The sequence below is a fragment of the Stenella coeruleoalba genome (assembly GCF_951394435.1).
Source record: "Stenella coeruleoalba genome assembly, chromosome: X".
NCBI classification, from domain to species: Eukaryota; Metazoa; Chordata; class Mammalia; order Artiodactyla; family Delphinidae; genus Stenella; species Stenella coeruleoalba.
In genome coordinates this window covers 105,387,072-105,406,454 of record NC_137152.1, presented here as the reverse complement: position 1 = coordinate 105,406,454, position 19,383 = coordinate 105,387,072, and the positions used below count along the sequence as shown (strand labels likewise).

Here is a 19,383-nt window from a genome sequence, read left to right as displayed (position 1 = left end):
ATACAGTATTTAATTACTATCCCTGACTCTTTAAACTGGTTGTTTATGGTTATATCCGACGTGATGGATTTAAGGTTGTAGGCTAGGGTAACTTCCCTCCAGTCCAATTTAGGACAACATAGTCCTTGGTAAGAAAATAAGGTCCCCTGACAAGTGCGACTGGAGAAATGCAATGAGGAGCATCCAAAGGTGTCTTGTCTAACTTGAAGGAAATGGGAAACAACACAGAACACACTCCAGTTAAATAGATTAAAAGGACGCCTTTATTTCTAAAACGTGGCTTAACTACACCCACGGTGTGCTAAGCCAGTTTTGGAACTGATCCTGCAGCTCGGAGTAAAACCGGACCAATGGAGGAGCAGTCAGGGCTCCCAGTTACAGGCACCAAGGTGTCACTACTCCAGCAACTCAATCTACAGAGTTTTTCTTCAGCTGTTTTTTGTGACGTATGGAGAGTCGTTTTGGATTTCTCTGTACGACAGAGAGGTCCGACCTTGAGGAAGACCGGTAGCCCACATCCTCTGCTTTTATAGGCTTAATGATATGGCCTGGCTTGGTGACAACCTTGGGCATAGTCAGCTTTTGGAAGGACCTCTGAGTGTTCCATGTAGATCCTATAGGGGTCTGAATGGTCCTTTCAAATTGCTGATGGTGTGTGAATGGATATGGAAGCATCCGCACCTAGAAAGGAAGGCAGAGTGATGTGGCATGAGCCAGGCCTGTAAACTCTGATGGCACCTGGTCAGGTAGTTTTAGCACATAGGCCATAGTTCTACACAATGGTTGCAGTGAGTGAAGCTTCTGAGAGGCTAAGGTATCCCCATGCCCCCATCCAACCTTAGGAGTGCCAATCTGCTTGATGGCATATGGGAGTAGAGGGGCCTAATTTGGATTAGAACCTCCCTTCCCCCAGGCTTACACAACAATCTAGGGATTGAAAAACCATCCCAACAAGGCCCCTGCAGCTATAGGAACACTACAGGAGCTGCAGGTTGCTGGCCCCTAGTGGGTCTCCCTATACAACATTGTGACTGCAAGACACATCTGAGTATTGGTGTATCTCTGTGACTCTCCTACCCTCTTCATGCTCTTAATCCCTTCCTTTCCTCCCCTTGATTCACAGGATTGATGTTTTATGGAACCCAAAGATTTACTCCTGAATCCTGAACTCTACCAGGCTATTACACTTAGCTTCATGCTCTTCCCAAGTCTCATTTCCTTGCCCAGGATTCTTCTTCACTCCACCAAAGCGCTACCTTCAGACATATAAATAATCTTTAAACACCTCCCCAATGGCCAAAGAGGAGCAAAAAGATGTAAGCAGAAAAACGGGTAAGTTACAATCAGTAGTCTCTAGAGATACTCAATGGAAGACTCAAGAGAAGCTGAGTACTGCCGGGCAGTCCTGGTGGTGGTGAAGGACACAGATTCTTTAGGTTAAGGGAGGGTCTTAGTGGGGTTGACAGCTAGATCTGTGCATGTCACCCAGAGCAAAAGAATAGAAAAAAACACCTGCACAAAATATGCAGTCTTGGGAGGCTTTTCCCCCTTTGGCTCAAAGTGCTTTATTCTATTGCATGCTGGGACCTGAAGTATATATAGCTTATTAAAAAGATGAAGAAAATCAAGGGAGATTCTTGGAAAGTTATTTGTCAATTTACTGTGACTGTATTAAAAAACAAATAGTTAAGATTCCTGGAAGGGAAAGGTGATCTTTATTGAGGTCTGTACTCTGCCCTTCGCCTAGAATCCGGGCCCGGTGAAGCACCCCTTTTCTCTCCCTCTTATCCCATAACTGCTTGTTCATTGCCTATTTTCTGGTTATATATCCTCAATTGGGATTACAATTCAATTTATGCAGCAAAATAAGATCAACAGAGTATTACTGAAATGATATTTTCTCCTCTCTTCTGTACCTATTAGATAGCCCTCCCCCACTTCAGAAGGAAAAATACAACTCATTTCAATATTAAACCGGTTGGGGACAGATCACAGGGCCACAGACTTTCAGAACTGAAGGGAACATAAAGGTCACCGAGTCCAGTCTCATTCCCAAGTCCCTTTTACACATGCTTACAACCCCAGAGCAACCCCTTCTCTCTTCTGACCGGCAGAAAGTTTTTCCTTGAACTCTGCCTTTCCTCTAACTTCTGCTTTATGTGACTTCCACACGACAGCCTTCATTATACTGGAAGACCATGATCATGCTCAAATCTGCTCCTCTCTTGGGTAAACATCCCTAGCTCATTATCACATGACACAATTTTAAATCTTTTCATTGTCCTGAACAAGTACTGGTTGATCTTCATTTTTCTTAAGATGCAGCTTAAACCTATAGCCTCTGAACATTACCTGGACTATAAACAAAAGCCTGCAGAATGGCAATTCTTAGTTTGCTGAGACCCATTTGCATCAGCATTATCTGGGGGTACTAGCTGAAAATGCAGATTTGGGGGCCTCACCATTGCTGCAAAGATTATCCTTTAAGTTTTAACTTTCCCAGCCAGTAATTAAAACAGCAGAGTCAGTTTGGAATTATTCATCTCAGAGCCAGTGAAAAGAAAAATAGATCCGATTCTGTGGCCAAGATCACACATCCCTCTTGACCACAGAGCACCAGAACGCTCCTCCCAAGCAGGAGAGCCAGGCAGCAAAGAGGAGGTTGCTAAAGGCTCTCTATCCCTCACCTGATGAGCCACTGCATGGATGTTCCGCTTCTCATTGAGAATCACATTTGGCAAATTCTTGTCTTTCCTTGGAGGACCCTCAGGGGCTTTAACGAGAAACCTGGAAAGCAGAACGGCAGGACGTCTGACTAAGAGCATTAAGGACTTAGTCAAAAGGGCAGAGAGGACACATGAGGGTCCAGTGGGAGAACCTGGCGCCCTTCTAACAGGCTTTCTTCCCTGTTCTTACCGGCGTCTCTTCTTGGCACTGGGCTTCAGGCCCACACCACCCCACTCGCCCCAGCCAGGCAGAGTCAGGTCCACATCCTTCGGCTTACTCGCCTCCACGGCTTCCCTCTTCTCTTTCAAGAAGTCTCTGATGACATCATCCCCAGCAAAAGCTTCCTTTATCATCTGCCTTTGATCTCTCTCTTCATCTTCCTGGGAAGAAATGAACAACAGCTACAGCTTGCCTCCTGAGCCGAGGTTCGTGGCAAGACCGCTCAACTGCTGGGTCATGACATTTTAGCGCCCCCTAGGGGGAAGTGCGGAACAATGATGGTCTTGCACTACAAACCCATCGGCAGCCAATCAAGCTCCAATCTTCTCTCTAGGGTAAATATCCCTAGCTCATTATCATATGACACAATTTTCAACTTTCAATAAGGACACTGCAGGGTAGAGGAAGGAACGGCCTGTGTTAGGAGGGGGAGCTCCAAGTGGGCCTGGCCAGAATGTGGGGGTCCTCCAGCTTATATCTCTGAAAAGACAGGCACCAGGGCTCCTCACTTGAGCAGTTTCAGTGACTTAATCCGGGAGCCGCTCCCCCGCACCCCCCCATCATTCGAGATCCCACCGAGTAGAGCAAAATATTGTCAACAGCTCACTGACTCACCTTTGAGTTGTCCTGCCTGGCATCTGGTCAGAGCTCTGAGTGACTCCCTCTTTCCTCTGAGGGCTTTAGAGTCACCCCAGGGAGGATTCGGTGGCTCAGAATTTAAGGCGAGGGAGTCTCAGCGGCACTCACAAATTTGCATCTACGAAACTGTCACTGGGACAAGCCGGGCCCATACTACTCCAGACCTCTTAACTGCCGCCATGTGCCCCCAGCACAGAACTTCACTGATTCTATTCCTCGCGGAGGAAGGACACTTTCCACACCAGCTCTGATACCCCCCAATGGCCCACGACCCTGGCTCTGCTCACCAACTCCTCTACTGTCGTGGGAACTGCCAAGGACTTCATGGAAGGAGATTTTGTGGTCAGGAGGTTCTGGAGATCAATCATTTGCTCCTTCCTTTTCTTCTCCTTGGGGACACCAAGATGATTACTTGGGTTCCTCTCCAACTGCTGCCCTTCTACCACAACTCTGGGAAGCTCCTTGTTTTGAAAACATCCTTCTTTGCCCAGCTCCTCCAGTTCATCCAGAGTTCGTGCTCTCTCCGGCCTCTGCAGCAACAGAGGCTCCTCTTCCTCCCCGGCAGGTTCCTCTCTCTGGACCGCCAGAACTGTCCTCGTTGAACTCAGTTCTTGCTTCCTGGACTGATGGCTCTCCCTGTTGAGTTTCTGAGACAGTGCCCTCAATTCAGACAGCACCTCCTGGCTGCTAAGATCTGGGGGAAGAAATGAAAGCTGTTGGAAAAGTAGGGTGGGAGCTGCCTTGTCAACAAGCGTCTACTGACCTCTCGCTGGGCGCTGGGCACCATGGGAGACATGCTAACGGGGACAAACGGGTAAGAGAAGATGCCATTCGCTGGATCTCCTGGCAAGTTCACTAATCATTACCTGTCAAGTCGTGGACAATGGAGTTTAGGAGTTAAAAGCAGCATGTTGGGAAGCAGATGTCCGGGTCCTATTCCCAGCTTTGCCAATGACTCACTGTATAACTGGAGCTGTGGCTTATTTCCCCGTAAACTCTGCTTGGGAAGATCACCCCAAATTCCAAATTTGTATTAAAAGAGCTGTTTTAGCCAGTGGCCTCTAAATTCAACTTCATTGTCATTTATTATTTGTAATTGCTAAAAAACTGTGATTTCTAATTTGTAATTTACACTGTAATTTCCTACTTGTAAAAACTGTATCCAGCATTGTTTTACCTTAAAGCAGCATTTCACAATCTGCTGTGGCAGAGTCAAGTAGCTCACACTTTCCAGCCACGAGCATCATCTGAGCAAATACTGCTAGTCTCTGAGAGCCCCGAGGGAAACACAGCCGTGACATGCTTTTAAACTGTCCCTTGCGTTGACTCAAGTTGCCTCCATTCCCAAGTTCATCCTGCTCTCTAGCTCTGGCTTGAAGCCACTGGAAGAAGCTACTTAGATCTGGCCTGAGGACATGCATGTTTATTTTCAAGGACTAACTTTCCTTGCTCATTCTGTTTGGGGTCCATGCCTTCCCACTATTTTAGGATACTATTTCCCCAAAGGTTTGGGATCATTCTATTTACCATCCAAGGAAGTCCAAATCCACCTTTCATTCCGCAACCAACTGTTCTACACATTTCACTAGATGGGCAGCTTTTGAGGGGGCTTGGGAGGAACCATCTCGGCCTGCGGTGCTGCTTTCTACAATCCTCTCGGAAGCGACTGCTTGCCAATTATTAATCCCAGAAGTCTTTAGCTGAAAACCCTAAGTAAAGGTCCTCCAATACATTCTAAATGACAGCTCGAAAAACAAACTTTTTTTTTTTTGCCACTTGCTGTCGTGTAAATGCATTCATTATTCCTCTAGGAAATATAATCGGACCCAAGAATCTGTCCAGATTCAGGTGATTTCTGAAGGCAGTTAGTTTCCTAAGCAGGCTTATAAGGCTTTGTCCCCAGAATGGGAACTCTGACCTGCCTCAAGGGTGCTAAGGCTGCTAATTAATATATAACATGCAAATCGAGTCTGAGCATGGCGTAACAATTCTAATTTACCCTGTACCTTGTGAAGTCATTCATTCCTATCAAGAAAATCACACCCCATATCAACATATCGACAGACAACTGCAGCGATGATTTGAAGACACTTCATAATGTCTCAAAATACGCCTCTGTGTCTGTGGGTGTGAACAACTTTCAGATTTGCCAGTCCACCACATGTACTTCTCACTGGCTTGTGGGTACCAGTGATGTTAACTCCTGCCCTTCCTTCAAGGATGGTGTACTTCTGTCTTTCTGAAGACTGGACACACACTCTAGAGCCATGCAGATGCCTGCTTATTAAATGCCTTTGAAGGAGAATGGTCATGACAAATCTGTTTTCTCTTCAGGGACCCAGGGCACTCTCTTGAAAGTACCTAGAGCCTAATCACTCTGTGACACAGGTGGGTGGACCCGGCTTCCCTCTCAGTCTGCCAAGAGCACCAGCACTAGGCACTCCTCCCCTCTGGTCCACCACTGCTCACCTTTTGCTTCTTGACTGCCCACCGGCTTGGCGATCTGGTTGAGCCCAGACTTTTGTCTAAGTGATCGCCTTTCCTCAAATTCTTTCAACAGAATTTCTTCCGCCACCACTGGTCCTTCTTCCTCACTTTCAGGAGCCTCCTGGGCTGCAGGCTCTGCAAGTTCTTCAGGGTCCCCCTGGACCTCAGCCTCTTTTGTGTCACCTGAGTGATTCCTGAACATCCAGGGGTTCGGTCTGTCTGCCTTCACCTGCACCTCATTCACCACGTCAGGGACAAAGGGTTCACCCTCTTCCTCCGCACCTCCCTCCTCTTCCGCACTCTCGGAGGCCACCTGGATCTTCTGCATCAGCTCTTTGCTCCTGGCCAATTGTTCCTGCATAGCCTGGCGAGCCTGGAGGAAAGGGTCACGGCACGAGCACCTTGTCATTAGTGACCACAGTAACACCTTTCTTGGTCCATTTCTTAGAGCTGCCTCCTCTCAATCTGACTTAAGTATTTCTTACTGGTACCTACTGTTCAAACTGCACATACACCACTGTGTTAACAGCTATGGAATAAAACAGAAGACAAATTCTTTGTCCTCAAGGAATCAACATGTGAAACAAGGTTTTAAAAAAAAAAACACACAACTCCTCTCCCCTTTAACTGGACTTGCCTTCAATGCTGCTTCCCTTTCATCTCTCCCTTTCCACCTTGTTCCCGGTCATTTTCCTCTCTGCCTTAGAGATTTTCTGATGCCTTTTTAGAGTCCTGGTTTTCCAAGCATCCTCATGGCTCTTTCCCAACTCTGCTTCTGCTAGCATCCTTATGGATTTTCCTTTCTTTCCTCCAATTCCATCTCTGATTCTTAAGAGAATGGTATTGTTTTACATATATCAGTAATGTGAACAGAGTGATCCCCCCGGTAATATTAGAGAGTAGCCTCAGAGTCCCCTTGCTGAAGTTGCCTTAAATCAGAATAAAAGTTAAGGCTTTACCTACACAGCTGAACAGCGAGCCTGGATGGTCTCTCACCCTGATGGTCTCTTACCTCCAGGTCGTATTTGGCCATAACTGCCTTTGACTTTGCCCATTTCCCACTGTTCTGGTGCTTAAGGCTCATTCGCTCCTGGAAAGAAAGGGCAGAGTGAGATCCTTATTGCTTTCCGGGGAAAGCTGGTTCACGGGTTGGAGGCCAGAGGCAGCCTCACCATCATTCTGGCCTTTTCGAGTTTTTCCAGTTCTTCCAATGCTGCAGCAGGATTGACCTTCCGCAGCTTCTCGAACTCTTTTAGGGCTTGCTTGGCCTTTCCTTTCTTCAGAAGTTTGTGATACCTATAGGATGAGAGAGGGGTATGGGGGAAGAGATTTAGCTGAACCACTGGCGCCACACACGAGTGCCCCGCCACACAAGGGGTTTCCCTATGTGGGGGAATGGAAAGGACATCACAGAGCTAGCTGGCTGCAGGGAGCCGGCTCGAGACATGCGACGCCCCGCGGGACTCTCAGTCCCTGCAGCCCCCAAGGGCAGACCTCTGCAGAGCAAAGAGTCCCCTCTGCTTCTAGAACGCAAGGGAAGAGCAGAATAGGATCCAAAGAGGCAAAAAGGCAGGAAGGAAGCCCTACTGGCCTCCACAGCTGTAGAACTCAAGAGCTCATTCGGCAGAACCACTCTGTGATGCCCTGGAAGGGAGAGAAAGTAATTGAACAGTCCTCTTTTTAGCAAAACCAAGACGGAAAGCCAAAGCCACAGGAGCAGGTACTACTGAAGGAGGCAAAACTCTCTGAGGTTGGTTTGAAAAAGAAAGAGGCTAGTCACTACTCTTTGGGACCTCTCCTACATGACCCCAGCCGCCATGGGCAAGGTTCTCTCCTAAGGACTCGTGATTCTTCCTCGTCACTTTCTTCCATGGAACCCAAGGCCGGTACACAGGGGCCTCCTTACTTTTTGCTTTTGATTTTCTTCTCTCTTCGAGCCCTGGCCTCATAGTAGGACTGCAGGGCCCGGGCCCTTTGAAGCTCTGCTCGGCGCATCTTCACCTATAATGAATGACATTTACAGTGACCCCTGGGTTTGATGGCAAATGCTGGGAGAAAGAGAGCATGTCTGGGTGGATCAAAGGGCCTAGCACACTTACCTCTTCCAGGCTCATGGCTTTGAGAGAGGCCTTTTCCATGGGAGTCAGTAAAGGGTCCGTCACTGGCTGCTTGTTCTTATGGAGGAGATTAAAAATCTCCTGCTCCAGGGGAGTTCTTGCCTTAAGGAGGTAACAGAACACTCTAAGTCTTAAATCATGCTCCTAGAGTCTCCCTCTTTACAATCCTATGGCCATATACTCTATGACATTATAATTGGAATCACGAACTGGATAGGACTGACTGTTACAGCAAGAGAAGGGGGTTCCAGGCTCGCTGTTCAGCTGTGTAGATAAAGCCTTAACTTTTATTCTGATTTAAGACAACTTCAGCAAGGGGACTCCGAGGCTACTCTCTAATATTACGGGGGGGGGGGATCACTCTGTGTTCAGATTACCAATGTATGTAAAACAATACCATCCTCTTAAGAATCAAAGCAGGATGCCCTTAAGGTCAATGCTGGCAGGAGAGAGGAACAGCAGTACCAAATTGTCAGTCTTAAGAGTTGCAAAACAAAACGGTCCCTGTATTGTTATGTATATTTGAAGCACAATACTCTTAACATAAAGTTAGGGACCTCAGATCCATATCAGCCTCCTTTTAAGAATACTTCTAGAGAAAAGGGGAGGTTAGGTCTTAAGATGAGCACAAAAAGACACTGCCTTTAACAATAAGACCTTCAGGTAATTAGCCTGCTTCCTGACAGTTCAAATTTAACTCTCATCAGTTTCTAACTTTGGCTCCAACTCCTCAGTTGCCAGTTAACTTTGCATACTAGGTGGTGTCTACGCTGATGAAATGAATGGACTGTGAACCAGTGACTTTACATGTCAACAAAAGACCCCATCTGCTGCTTGACTGATATTGTGAGGATGGCTAAAATAATCAGGCTGATCGTGTCATGGTCCACTTTGGCAAGGCACAAAGACAGCCTGGGGCAAGAGCCAGTTTCAAACCTCATGCACGTATTTTATGTGGTTTTCTTCAACGACCATATACATCACGGTCAGTGTTAAAACTTACAAGTATCTGGACAAATGCATAAACACACATCATCACACGTTACACGGCACTATTGATCTAACCATAAACCTACTGAATAGTAAAGGTGCATGTTCTTCCATTTTTAGTATTTGCAGTAGTAATCAATCACAGGCTACAAAGTGATTTATATTACAATGTTGTAATCTCCCTCCAATTCAATTCAATTTACAAACATTTATTGATTGCAGCTACATTCCAGGCACTTGTGCAGGGTGCTACGAATACACAATTAAGATAGTTCCTGTCCTCATAGAGCTCATAGCCTTTCAGAGGAAAGAGACATATGCACCACTAACAACATAATGGGTTAAATATTAGACCACAGGAGTAATCACAGAGGAAGGAACAATTAATTCTGATTAGGAGGTGGGGCAGCTCGGGGAATGAAGAGACTTTTTGTTTTGCGGTAGGCGGGCCTCTCACTGTTGCGGCCTCTCCGGTTGCGGAGCCACAGGCTCCGGACGCGCAGGCTCAGCGGCCATGGCTCACGGGCCCAGCCGCTTTGCGGCATGTGGGATCTTCCCGGACTGGGGCACGAACCCGTGTCCCCTGCATCGGCAGGTGGACTCTCAACCACTGCGCCACCAGGGAAGCCCCAGGAAGAGACTTTTTGAATTAGGCTTTGAGGCATAAGCACAATTCTACAAGGAGGTGGAAAAAGCCAAATGGAGAGATGAGTATAAGCAAAAACACAGACCTAGGGAAAGCAAAGGTATGTCAGGGAACAATGCACTGTCCAGTGTAGCTAAGATGCCGGCACTTCTGTCTCATTCGGTAAGTGGAGAGCCTTTTGAAGGATTTTAAGCAGGAAAGTGATAATCGGTTTTGTGTTTTGGAGACAAAATCCTGGTGATTGTGTAAGGGGTTCTATGGAAGGTGTCAAATGAAAATGAGGAGGAACCAGGGATGTGAGAGTTATTACAGAGACAGAACTACAGGACTAGACCCCCTGCATGGGCTGGGGGTGCTGGCAGTTGAGGGGAGAAGGAGTTATGCCATTGACTGAGTTATAGCATGAAGGTCGTGGTATAGAGCTTCAGGGTCTGGGGAAGGAAAATGCCAGGCTTTCTTTGTTGTTGAGAAGTTTAGGTGCACAGGGGAGAGCCAGGTGAGGCCTGCTAGTCATATGGAACATGGGTCTGGAACTCAGAAGGAGTTGAGAGTGATCTGTACCATGTTTACAGAGCAAGAATAAAAAGGACTAAGGAGAGTCAGATAAAAAGCAAAACAAACAGACAAGAAAACAACAGCAGGACTACGTCACAGAAGCCAAGGGAGAAGTTTTAACCACATGATGTGTTAATAGCGTCAAATAGGCTGAAGACGCAGAGGACTTGGGATCTGGCTACTGGGAGGCCCCTTGCTAACACCTTCTGAGAGAAGTTGCAGGAAGGCAGTAGGGGAAGAAGGTGAGAGAATGGAGACCAGCTCTTCCCAAAGCATGTTCCTCAGCAGCTGACAAGATTTACTTCATTTTTTAAAAGTTTAAAATTCAATGTGTTCGATTTTTAATAAAATCAGCCTGTCCTACCTGGGTTAGAGTAAATCATAGGGGTTTCTTTACTATCTTTTCATAGCCTTTAAAAGGCTAGCGTAGGGGCTTCCCTGGTGGCGCAGTGGTTATGAATCTACCAGCCAGTGCAGGGGACATGGGTTCGAGCCCTGGCCCAGGAAGATCCCACATGCCACGGAGCAACTAAGCCCGTGTGCCACAACTACTGAGCATGTGCTCTAGAGTCCGTGAGCCACAACTACTGAGCCCGCATGACACAACTACTGAAGCCTGCGCGCCTAGAGCCCGTGCTCCACAACGAGAGGCCACCACAATGAGAAGCCCGTGCACTGCAACGAAGAGTAGCCCCTGCTTGCCACAACTAGAGAAAGCTCGTGCGCAGCAACGAAGACACACAACAGCCAAAAATAAAAATAAATACATAAATTTATTTTAAAAAAAAGTCTAGCATACACCGTGGACCGCCAATCTCCAGTAGGGGCATGTGGCATTTTCTAGCAACGGAACCCTACCAAACACCCCACCCAGTCCCACTCCCAGGGCATACTGAGAAAAGAAGGTTTTGAGGAGAACACTTTGGGAAATGCTAGTGTCGGTTGCCAGTGGAGGGAAGGAGGGAGTGGTGGGAAGTTACCTCACATCATTTCTAGCACTTTACAGTTTACAAATGCTTTCTCACACGTTATCCCCTTTAATTCTTCTCAGCTAGAGTCAAACGGAATTTTAGGAAACTGGACCAAAACTACAAGTGCAGACATTTTGGATTCTTAATTTCCAGAAATACTAGTATATTGCTAGTCCTTGGGCTTTGCCCTCTAAGGCACTGCCAGCCACAAAGGACCCCCTGACTTCTCTGTGCCATGTTGGTGTAATTTCTCAAAGATGAACCTTAGGGCTTCCCTGGTGGTGCAGTGGTTGAGAGCCCGCCTGCCGATGCAGGGGACACGGGTTCGTGCCCCGGTCTGGGAAGACCCCACATGCCGTGGAGCGGCTGGGCCCGTGAGCCATGGCCGCTGAGCCTGCGCGTCCGGAGACGTTGCTCCACAACGGGAGAGGCCACAACAGTGAGAGGCCCGCGTACCGCAAAAAAAAAAAAAAAAAAAAAAAAAGATGAACCTTAGAATGAATGGTACAGCAGGTTTGTGTACAACATCTGGGCCCCACTCTGTCTCGCACAGGGAGTTCCTGGAGATCAGAGGCTACGCCATTCTCAGTGCAACCCGCCCCCCCCGCTTCTCATCTTTAATGACCAACTCGGCTTTGACCTGCCATCTCTAAGGTCATACCAGCATCTGGAAAAAGCAAGGTGCAGAACAGCGTGTAGTAGTACTACTACTTTTCTGATTAAAAAAATGAGGTAAACATAAATATATCCATAAAACTCTTAAGTTAACAACAACAAAAAACGTATAAAAAAGTGGTGATCTCTGGGTGAGTATGGAGGTAAAAATGAACAGATGGGGGGACAAGGGTGGGGTCAGACTTTTCTCTATGTATTTTCTATACTTATTTTTGAATCCTGCAAATTGTATTACCTCAATTTTTTCCCCCTAAAGTCTCCCTTCCATCCTGCAGCCACACTTTAAACCTGGTCTCTTTTTCATGTGGAAAAGGAAGCATCCTAGAAAGCGAATGGTGGTGACTTCAACAACAGTATCCGAAACAGAGCTTATCCCCGTAATGAGCAATGACTTGCTCAATTTCTAGCTATGGCGGCAAGCCATGTTTACTTTGATGATCTTTAATTACCTCAACTTCCTGACACATAGGACACCATTTTCGGATTTATAGAAAGCAGAGAAGCCATCTATCCATGGTTTGGGCACTGATGTTTTGGACTATTTTTCTACTAAAGACAGAACACCACATTATAGACTGCATAACCCATGGTGTATTGGAAAAGAAAGGCTAGCTGTTCTGAAGTTGTTCAGACTAAAAATTGAAACTTTAGGGACTGACACAGGATTACTAACTTTTAATTTTGCCAATGGCATAACTACCGTTCCACCCCCAACCCCATCATTTACTACCACCATCATTTTGTAAAGGAAAAGCTATTTCAACACCATTAAAGTGGAAAGAATAACCTCATAATAAAAAAGAGCTGGCAACCTTACACCAGCATACTCACAGTTGTCCTTTTACTTCAGACGGATGAAGCATCTGCCAGAGATCATTGTTTGGGAAACCCAGTGCTAAAATACCTTTTTTATTTTCTGCAGCTCAGTCATAATGAGTTACTTGCTAGACTTCTAGTCATTATCAGCAATCTGCTATATTTTAATATGGTATTCCTTTTCAAGCAAACTTTGGTTCTGCTGCTCATATATTCCTCCTAAGGCATCATTAATGCTGCCAGGTTCCTGATCGTCCCAAGGTCAGAATGTTGGCTTTAAAAGCTTTTTTAAAAAAATCCAGTGTGTGAAAAAGAAAACATCATTATGTTCCTTCTCTATTGGCAATCAGATGTGGTCACACAAACACATGCAAATAACCATGCAGTGGACAATCCAAGCTGAGGAAGCTGAGGAAGGGCGATGACAGAGCTATGGCAACTGGCTACGAATCTTGCTCCCCCGCCCCCTCCCATTTTGACCGCTCAGCTAAAATGACTGCAGCTACCATTTCGGCTTAAGGTGTCCAACAAGACCAACTGCAGGCTCTGCAATGTCCACGCGGTGCAATCTCACCTTCCAAGGTGTGCTATCCTCGTGTTGCACTTACCTTCCAGCCACTGACCACATGTTCGATGGGAGCAAAGATGGACTGCTGCTTGCTCAGGGGAAAAACCAGCTGCTCTGCTTGCCGGTTCTTCTGCACGACGGGATCCCATTTGGAGAGGACTTGTGAGGTTTTATTGAATGCCACTTCTCTGTGGATCTGAAACAGGCAAAGCACACAGAAAGAAAGAGCCATGAAATTAAGCATCAAACTCAAAGGACCAGCAGGAAACTAAGAGGCCATGTTTCTTAGTTTAAGAAAGAAATCAGGATGCTAGAGATTAGCTCTTGCTTACTTCTCAGGACTAAGCTTCCCCTGAGATCAGTTTTAATCTTTTCCAGGGTGAGGCAACCACAACTTTCCTTCCTCCCATTTTTCAGGCCATCCCCCCTTCTCTTCTTACGCTATTTTTCCTTGTCAGTTCAATTTCTCCCCCTTAATGGACCACATTTTCTTTGACTCACCCGCTCAATCTCTTCTCTGTGAAGGGGTAACTCCACAGTCTTCTTCGATTTGACTCTATTCAGCTGCTTTTTCACAGCAGCCAATGAGGATGAAGTTTTAACAGGCTCAAGCAGATCTGAAAGGACCAGCTTTTCTCCTGATCCTGCAGAAAGGACAAACTTTCTGGTCAGACTGAGAAGTGAGGCAAAACCTCAACATCACATAGGGAGAGACCTCAGTAGAAAATGCTGGCGGACAGGCAGGTGTGCAGGGAAGCAGGAATAGTCCTCTTACTTCAGTCACTAGCCAGAGTGACGCCACTGCCTTCCTACATTCCCAAACGTGTTGGAAGGTGGAAGACAGAAAACTATTTAAAACAGTCATTTGCTTTTCTCCTGGTCTTTCTGCTTCCAGTCTTGCCCCACTTCAATTCATTCTTCACACAGCAGCCAGAGTGTTTTGAAAATGTAAATCGTAGCACGTCATGATCCTGCTGAAAATCCTCCAATGGCTCCCCATTATACTTTGGTCCCTGTCTGTCTCTCCAACCTCATGTCATCCACAGATGGAGAATGCTCCAGCCGCACTGGCCTTCTTCCTCTTCTTCAAACATGCTGAACGTATATCTTCCTTAGCACATTTGCGCTAGCTGCCCCCTCGCCTGGAATACTGCTCCCTATCTTTGCATGGTGACTTTTCTTGTTATTCAGATCTCAGCTTAAATTTTGCCTCTTCAGAGGCTTTTCATGCCCAGCCAACCGAAAGCAGCCACTTACGTCACTTGACTGCATCATCCTGTTGTAATTCGCTTATTGTCTCCCTGCACTAGAATGTAAGCTCCACGAAGTTGCGACTTATTCCTAACTGTAGTCCCAGAAACTGATATATGGTAGAGGCACGGTAAGTATTTGCTGAATGGATAAGCTTGGAAGAATATATTGTTACCAGTTCTGGGAGGTTATGTTAATGGTTACTAGAAGCACATAAGTCATTCAAGCTGCATAAGCTGTGAATATGGTGGAAAAGATTTGGCATCTAGACTTGTTATCAAGATAAAATCAAGTTAAAACACTGCCACTTACTAGATCATATATTCTCAATCGGGGTGATATCATTCCCCCACCCAGGGGTAAAAACTGGTTCTTCGGTGGGCAGGGGTAAAAAAAAAAAAAAAACACTTAGATACAGCCATCCCTTGGCATCCATGTACAGGGGACTGGTTCCAGGACCCACCAAGAATACAGAAATCCAAGGATGCTCAAGTCCTTTGTATAAAATGGCACAGCACTGATATTTGCACATAACCCATACACATCTTCCCGTATATTTTAAATCATCTCTAGATTACTTATAATACCTAATACAAAGTAAATTCGATATAAATAGTTGCTGGTATGCGGGATAAACTCAAGTTTTGCTTTTTGGAATATTTTGAATTTTAAAGTTTCAATCCACATTGGTTGAACCCACAGATGTAGAACCCACAGTTACAGAGGGCTGACTGTATTAGTTTTGTGTCCCTCCAAAGCTCAGCCTTACCTAAGAAAATCTTATTCCTGGTGGCAGAGTAGGCGAGGAGGGAGGGAGGAAGTGAGGAAAAGAAATGCCTAAAAAGGCTCCTCAGGGGAGCAATAAAGAAAAAAGTTTGAGAAACACTGTACTGGGTGAAGGTCCTTGAGTAGGTAACTTGACTTCTCTGAGCTCCAGCAGTAGAGGAGAGATTATCTGCCTGTCCGAACTCAATGCACTGTGAGAACTCAAATAAAAATGAAATCAGGGACATGACTAAGCTCGTGAGAGGCAGCTGTCTTCATTCACATCCCTCTATCCTAGAAGTAGCTCATCAAGCTCAGTGGGAGATCCTGACTGTGGCCTTTTGGCTTTCTTCTAGAAATGGAAGAAATTCAAGAGCATCTGACTACCCTTCTTCACCCCCTCGCACGGTAGTGTTTATGGTATGATTCATTAACCACATCAAAAACAGCTGGGGGCTTCCCTGGTGGCGCAGTGGTTGAGAGTCCACCTGCCGATGCAGGGGACACGGGTTCGTGCCCCCGGTCTGGGAGGGTCCCACATGCCGTGGAGCGGCTGGGCCCATGAGCCATGGCCGCTGAGCCTGTGCTCCGCAACGGGAGAGTCCACAACAGTGAGAGGCCCGCATACCACACATACACAAAAAAAACAAACGCTGGAAAGTGACCATTATGCTTTTGGAACTCCACAAGTTCCATGCAGATAGTTTCCTTTGGTTAACTTACCTTCAGAACTGACACTGAACTCTGACACCTTCAGACTAGCCTCAGATCTCTCAGCCAATTTCCGCCTGAAATTAAGCAAAACAGAATACAGAAAGAATGGATACATTTTTCTGGGGAACAAACACTTCTCTCTTCAAACAATGCTTTGGTTTCATTTCTATTCTAGAATCAGGTTTTGTCATAAAGCAACCAGGAAATCTGTTCGTAAGCTGGACATGGTAGTCTAACCATCTCTTAATGTAGGCTCAGCCCCTCAAAAACACAAGGCAATGCAAGGTAGGCATAATGAAAAAGGTATTGGACTTGAATTCAAACATATCTGGATTTGAATACTAGATCTGTCACTTATGAGCTGAGTGACTTTGGGACATGTCAATCTTATTTTCTAGTTGAAGAAACTGACATGCAGAGAGGATAAAAAACTTGCCTACAGTCTCCAAAGTACATGCTCTGACAATTGTATCTTCATTGTCTTAGGCACTCAATAAATGTTAGCTGCAGATGAGTCTCATGGAATCAGCTAGTTATAACCTGTCCAAATCGAAGGGAATGTTACCTATTCTTTCCATCAAGTGAACTGATTGCTTCCAGAAGCTTTTGATGCTTTCTTTCTCCATCACTGTCCCCCTGGAAACAGAAAAGGAAAAACCATCAGAATGATGAGGGGAGGGAAAAGACAGTATGGCAATTGAGGCCCATGTAAAATCTCTCATTCTTTTGGTCAGTGGAGAACTGGTGAATCAGATGAGGTCTGGCGTGCAGGCATTCCAGCTCAAATGGAAAGAAATGCTTCAATAAGCCAAACTCCCTCACTGTAAGGAACATAGAGCCTTAGTAACCAGGAGCTAATGCCATGCCTCTGTCTTAACTTGTTTTGAGAAGAAAAGTGCCATGAGAAAAATGTTTCTGTATAGAATATATAGTGTGATCTGACACAGAAACTGACATAATAAAACCAATTTAAGTAGTTTTGTCAAGAGAATAAAGAGCTGGAATTCCTATAGCAGCTGTTGGAGACCCAGCTTAATTATGCATATGTATATTTCAGTCGGATAATCAAATAACCCTCTATGGAAATCCAAACTTGGGAAATAGAGAAATCATATAATACCATGTGTTTTGGTCTTATATACTCAACTTAAGCAACCTGAGGACAGTGTATCTTATATACGATCTTGGAATTCCCATAGCACTTAATACAATATCATATACATGAAACACTAAATACAGGTATTCTCTGCCTTTTGAAAGTTTGCTTTGCCTTACGCCGCTTCACTTTCACAAAAGACCTACATTAGTACCTGCTTTTGCTAACTGAACAAAATCTGAAGAGGATTTTTGCTTTTACAAAAACAAACAAAAAGCCTTAAAATGAAAATAGCGTCTAGCATTTGTTTTGCAGTGAGTTGTTATAGAGGCAGCACATACTCAGAGTGGCACCACCAAGCCCCTTCCCTGGAAACTACACTTAGCATCTCAGCATCAAGCTGCCATAGCTTTGAACTGTCTATGAGCATCTATGCTTTATCTTGATTTATTTTGTGTTTCCATTAGCAAGATGTGTCCTAAGGTAATAGCTTCTTTGCTTTATGCCATTTTAGCTCATGAAAAGTTTCGTAGGAACACTCTAATTTGGGTAGTGGTGGAAACCTGTAACTAATTTATTTGTGAAACCTGAGCAAGTATAAACAATGTTGTCACCCCTTTTCTTTCCAGGAAATGTGGCATCTACCCTAATTTTGAGGCAGAAGGGAAATTGGAGAAGGCGGTTTAGTGGGTGTCACCCACCTCATCTTCACTGGTGCTCAAGGGGTACTCTCTTGGCAAATCCTCTAGTTCTTCCTGTTGGTTTAAAGCCAGAAGGCTGCTAAAGGAGATAAAAGAGAAATATTATCACTTGAAACAATTTTTCTTATGTTGAAATGATCTCTAAAACATAACTGCAGTTCTTAGTACAGAACAGTCCTATCCCCTGGAAGAGGTGCAAACCAAGCAGTGTGAGCATCTTTGGAAATTTGTCAAGACGTAAAATTTAGACTGCATAAGGCAGGCATCACCTGCAAGAGGTGAGCACTGGTTAGTAATACCCATACAGAACTGCATGAAAATGAAAAAGATCTAACACTCTTCAGTGACTGATTGGCACTCCATTTCCCACTGACCTCTGGTAGGCTGTAAAAATGTCAGACCCTAGGTAAGGTGGCAGAAGACGCTGTTGCTAGCCCTTGAGGCAAGGCAATATCACAATCAACATTTCTAAATCCTCCACGTGGAAGATACCTGTAAAGGTGCAAGCTTACTTAAAAGTGACATCTTGATCATTTGTTCTCAGGAATAGGGAAACGGGGAATTGGAAGAAAGCAGCTGGAGCTTGCTTGGCAAAGTAGGTGCTTAACTTAGGAGACTGGTACCCAGAAACAAATTATAGAGTCTACCATTATCTAATGGTATATGTCAAACTCTGCTAGGTACCCATTACTAAACAGATTATATTTAGTTCCCCCGGCGGCAGGCATGAAACGCCACAGAAAATGTTGTGGATGACTCCAATGAGCAAAGGTTTCCAAGATAAGAGGACTTTATAACGCAGTCACTGTCTGCGCAGAGGGTTGAAATGCTCCCCAGCAGCTGCAGAAAAAGGAGTCACGTGATGAGGAAAGTGCAACACGTTAACTTAGCTGGAGAGGGACAGGCCGCATCAGGACCAACAGGGATGAGACTAAAAAGCCGGGGAGTGGAGGGAGCGAATTAAATTAAATTAAAAGGGCTTTAAAGGATGGATCATGGAAATAGTAACGAATGGCGAAGTCTTGGGAGGGGAACAACCGACGCCAGCTAAAAGGCGGACTCCATTTCTCAAAAGCCCGGGAACCCGACCCACAACGAAACCCAGACCCCTCTTCCCCTCCGCTACGCCTCACCTCTCCGCAGCCCGACTCGAGCTCATCTCACCAGCCTGGATCTCACATGGGCCCGGAGCGGAAGCCGAAAGGAAAGCAGTTTCCGTGCCGGCCGCAAAGCAATTTCTGCTTCCGCCAATCACGCGCGACAAGGTGCGTCACTTCCGGCCCGCCCCGAGGCGTGCGAGAAACTGGAGCCGCTTCGGGAGGGTTCCGCTGGGAAGCGGGAGACTGGAGATAAAAACTTGTCAGCGGACGACGCTTTGCTTACCCCACCCGCCCCTCAGCCCTCTGGCGCGCCAGCGTCCGTCCTCCCGGCCCTCCGGGTTCCCTC

General features: G+C 45.9%; 1 protein-coding gene across 2 annotated transcripts; it reads right to left on the bottom strand.

Annotated features, from left to right (window-relative positions):
- Positions 1-255: 255 nt before the first annotated feature.
- On the bottom strand, positions 256-19,116 carry UTP14A (UTP14A small subunit processome component). Of its 2 annotated transcripts, none has more exons than XM_079911384.1 (15): positions 19,071-19,116; positions 17,938-18,016; positions 16,706-16,776; positions 16,150-16,214; positions 13,912-14,054; positions 13,451-13,606; positions 8,172-8,291; positions 7,979-8,073; positions 7,245-7,368; positions 7,085-7,162; positions 6,055-6,445; positions 3,873-4,279; positions 2,917-3,107; positions 2,688-2,787; positions 256-681 (listed from the first exon to the last, which is right to left on the bottom strand). In XM_079911384.1, the coding sequence occupies exons 1-15, from the start codon at positions 19,094-19,096 to the stop codon at positions 409-411; spliced, it is 2,319 nt and encodes a 772-aa protein (XP_079767510.1). In that variant the 5' UTR covers positions 19,097-19,116; the 3' UTR covers positions 256-408. The 2 variants fall into 2 exon arrangements, with proteins under 2 accessions (XP_079767510.1, XP_079767511.1); XM_079911385.1 differs by having other exon boundaries at positions 17,938-18,013; positions 19,071-19,112.
- Positions 19,117-19,383: the final 267 nt, after the last annotated feature.

What these genes read in the sequence shown, in the direction of transcription:
- UTP14A (XM_079911384.1), bottom strand. Translation starts at nt 19,096, where the DNA reads ATGAGCTCGAGTCGGGCTGCGGAGAG. An exon ending in CCACGACAGTAGAGGAGTTG is followed by an intron (nt 3,108 to 3,872) that starts GTGAGCAGAGCC and finishes ATTTCTTCCCAG; the next exon opens with GAAGATGAAGAGAGAGATCA. An exon ending in TCCATGCAGTGGCTCATCAG is followed by an intron (nt 682 to 2,687) that starts GTGAGGGATAGA and finishes CTTCCTTTCTAG; the next exon opens with GTGCGGATGCTTCCATATCC.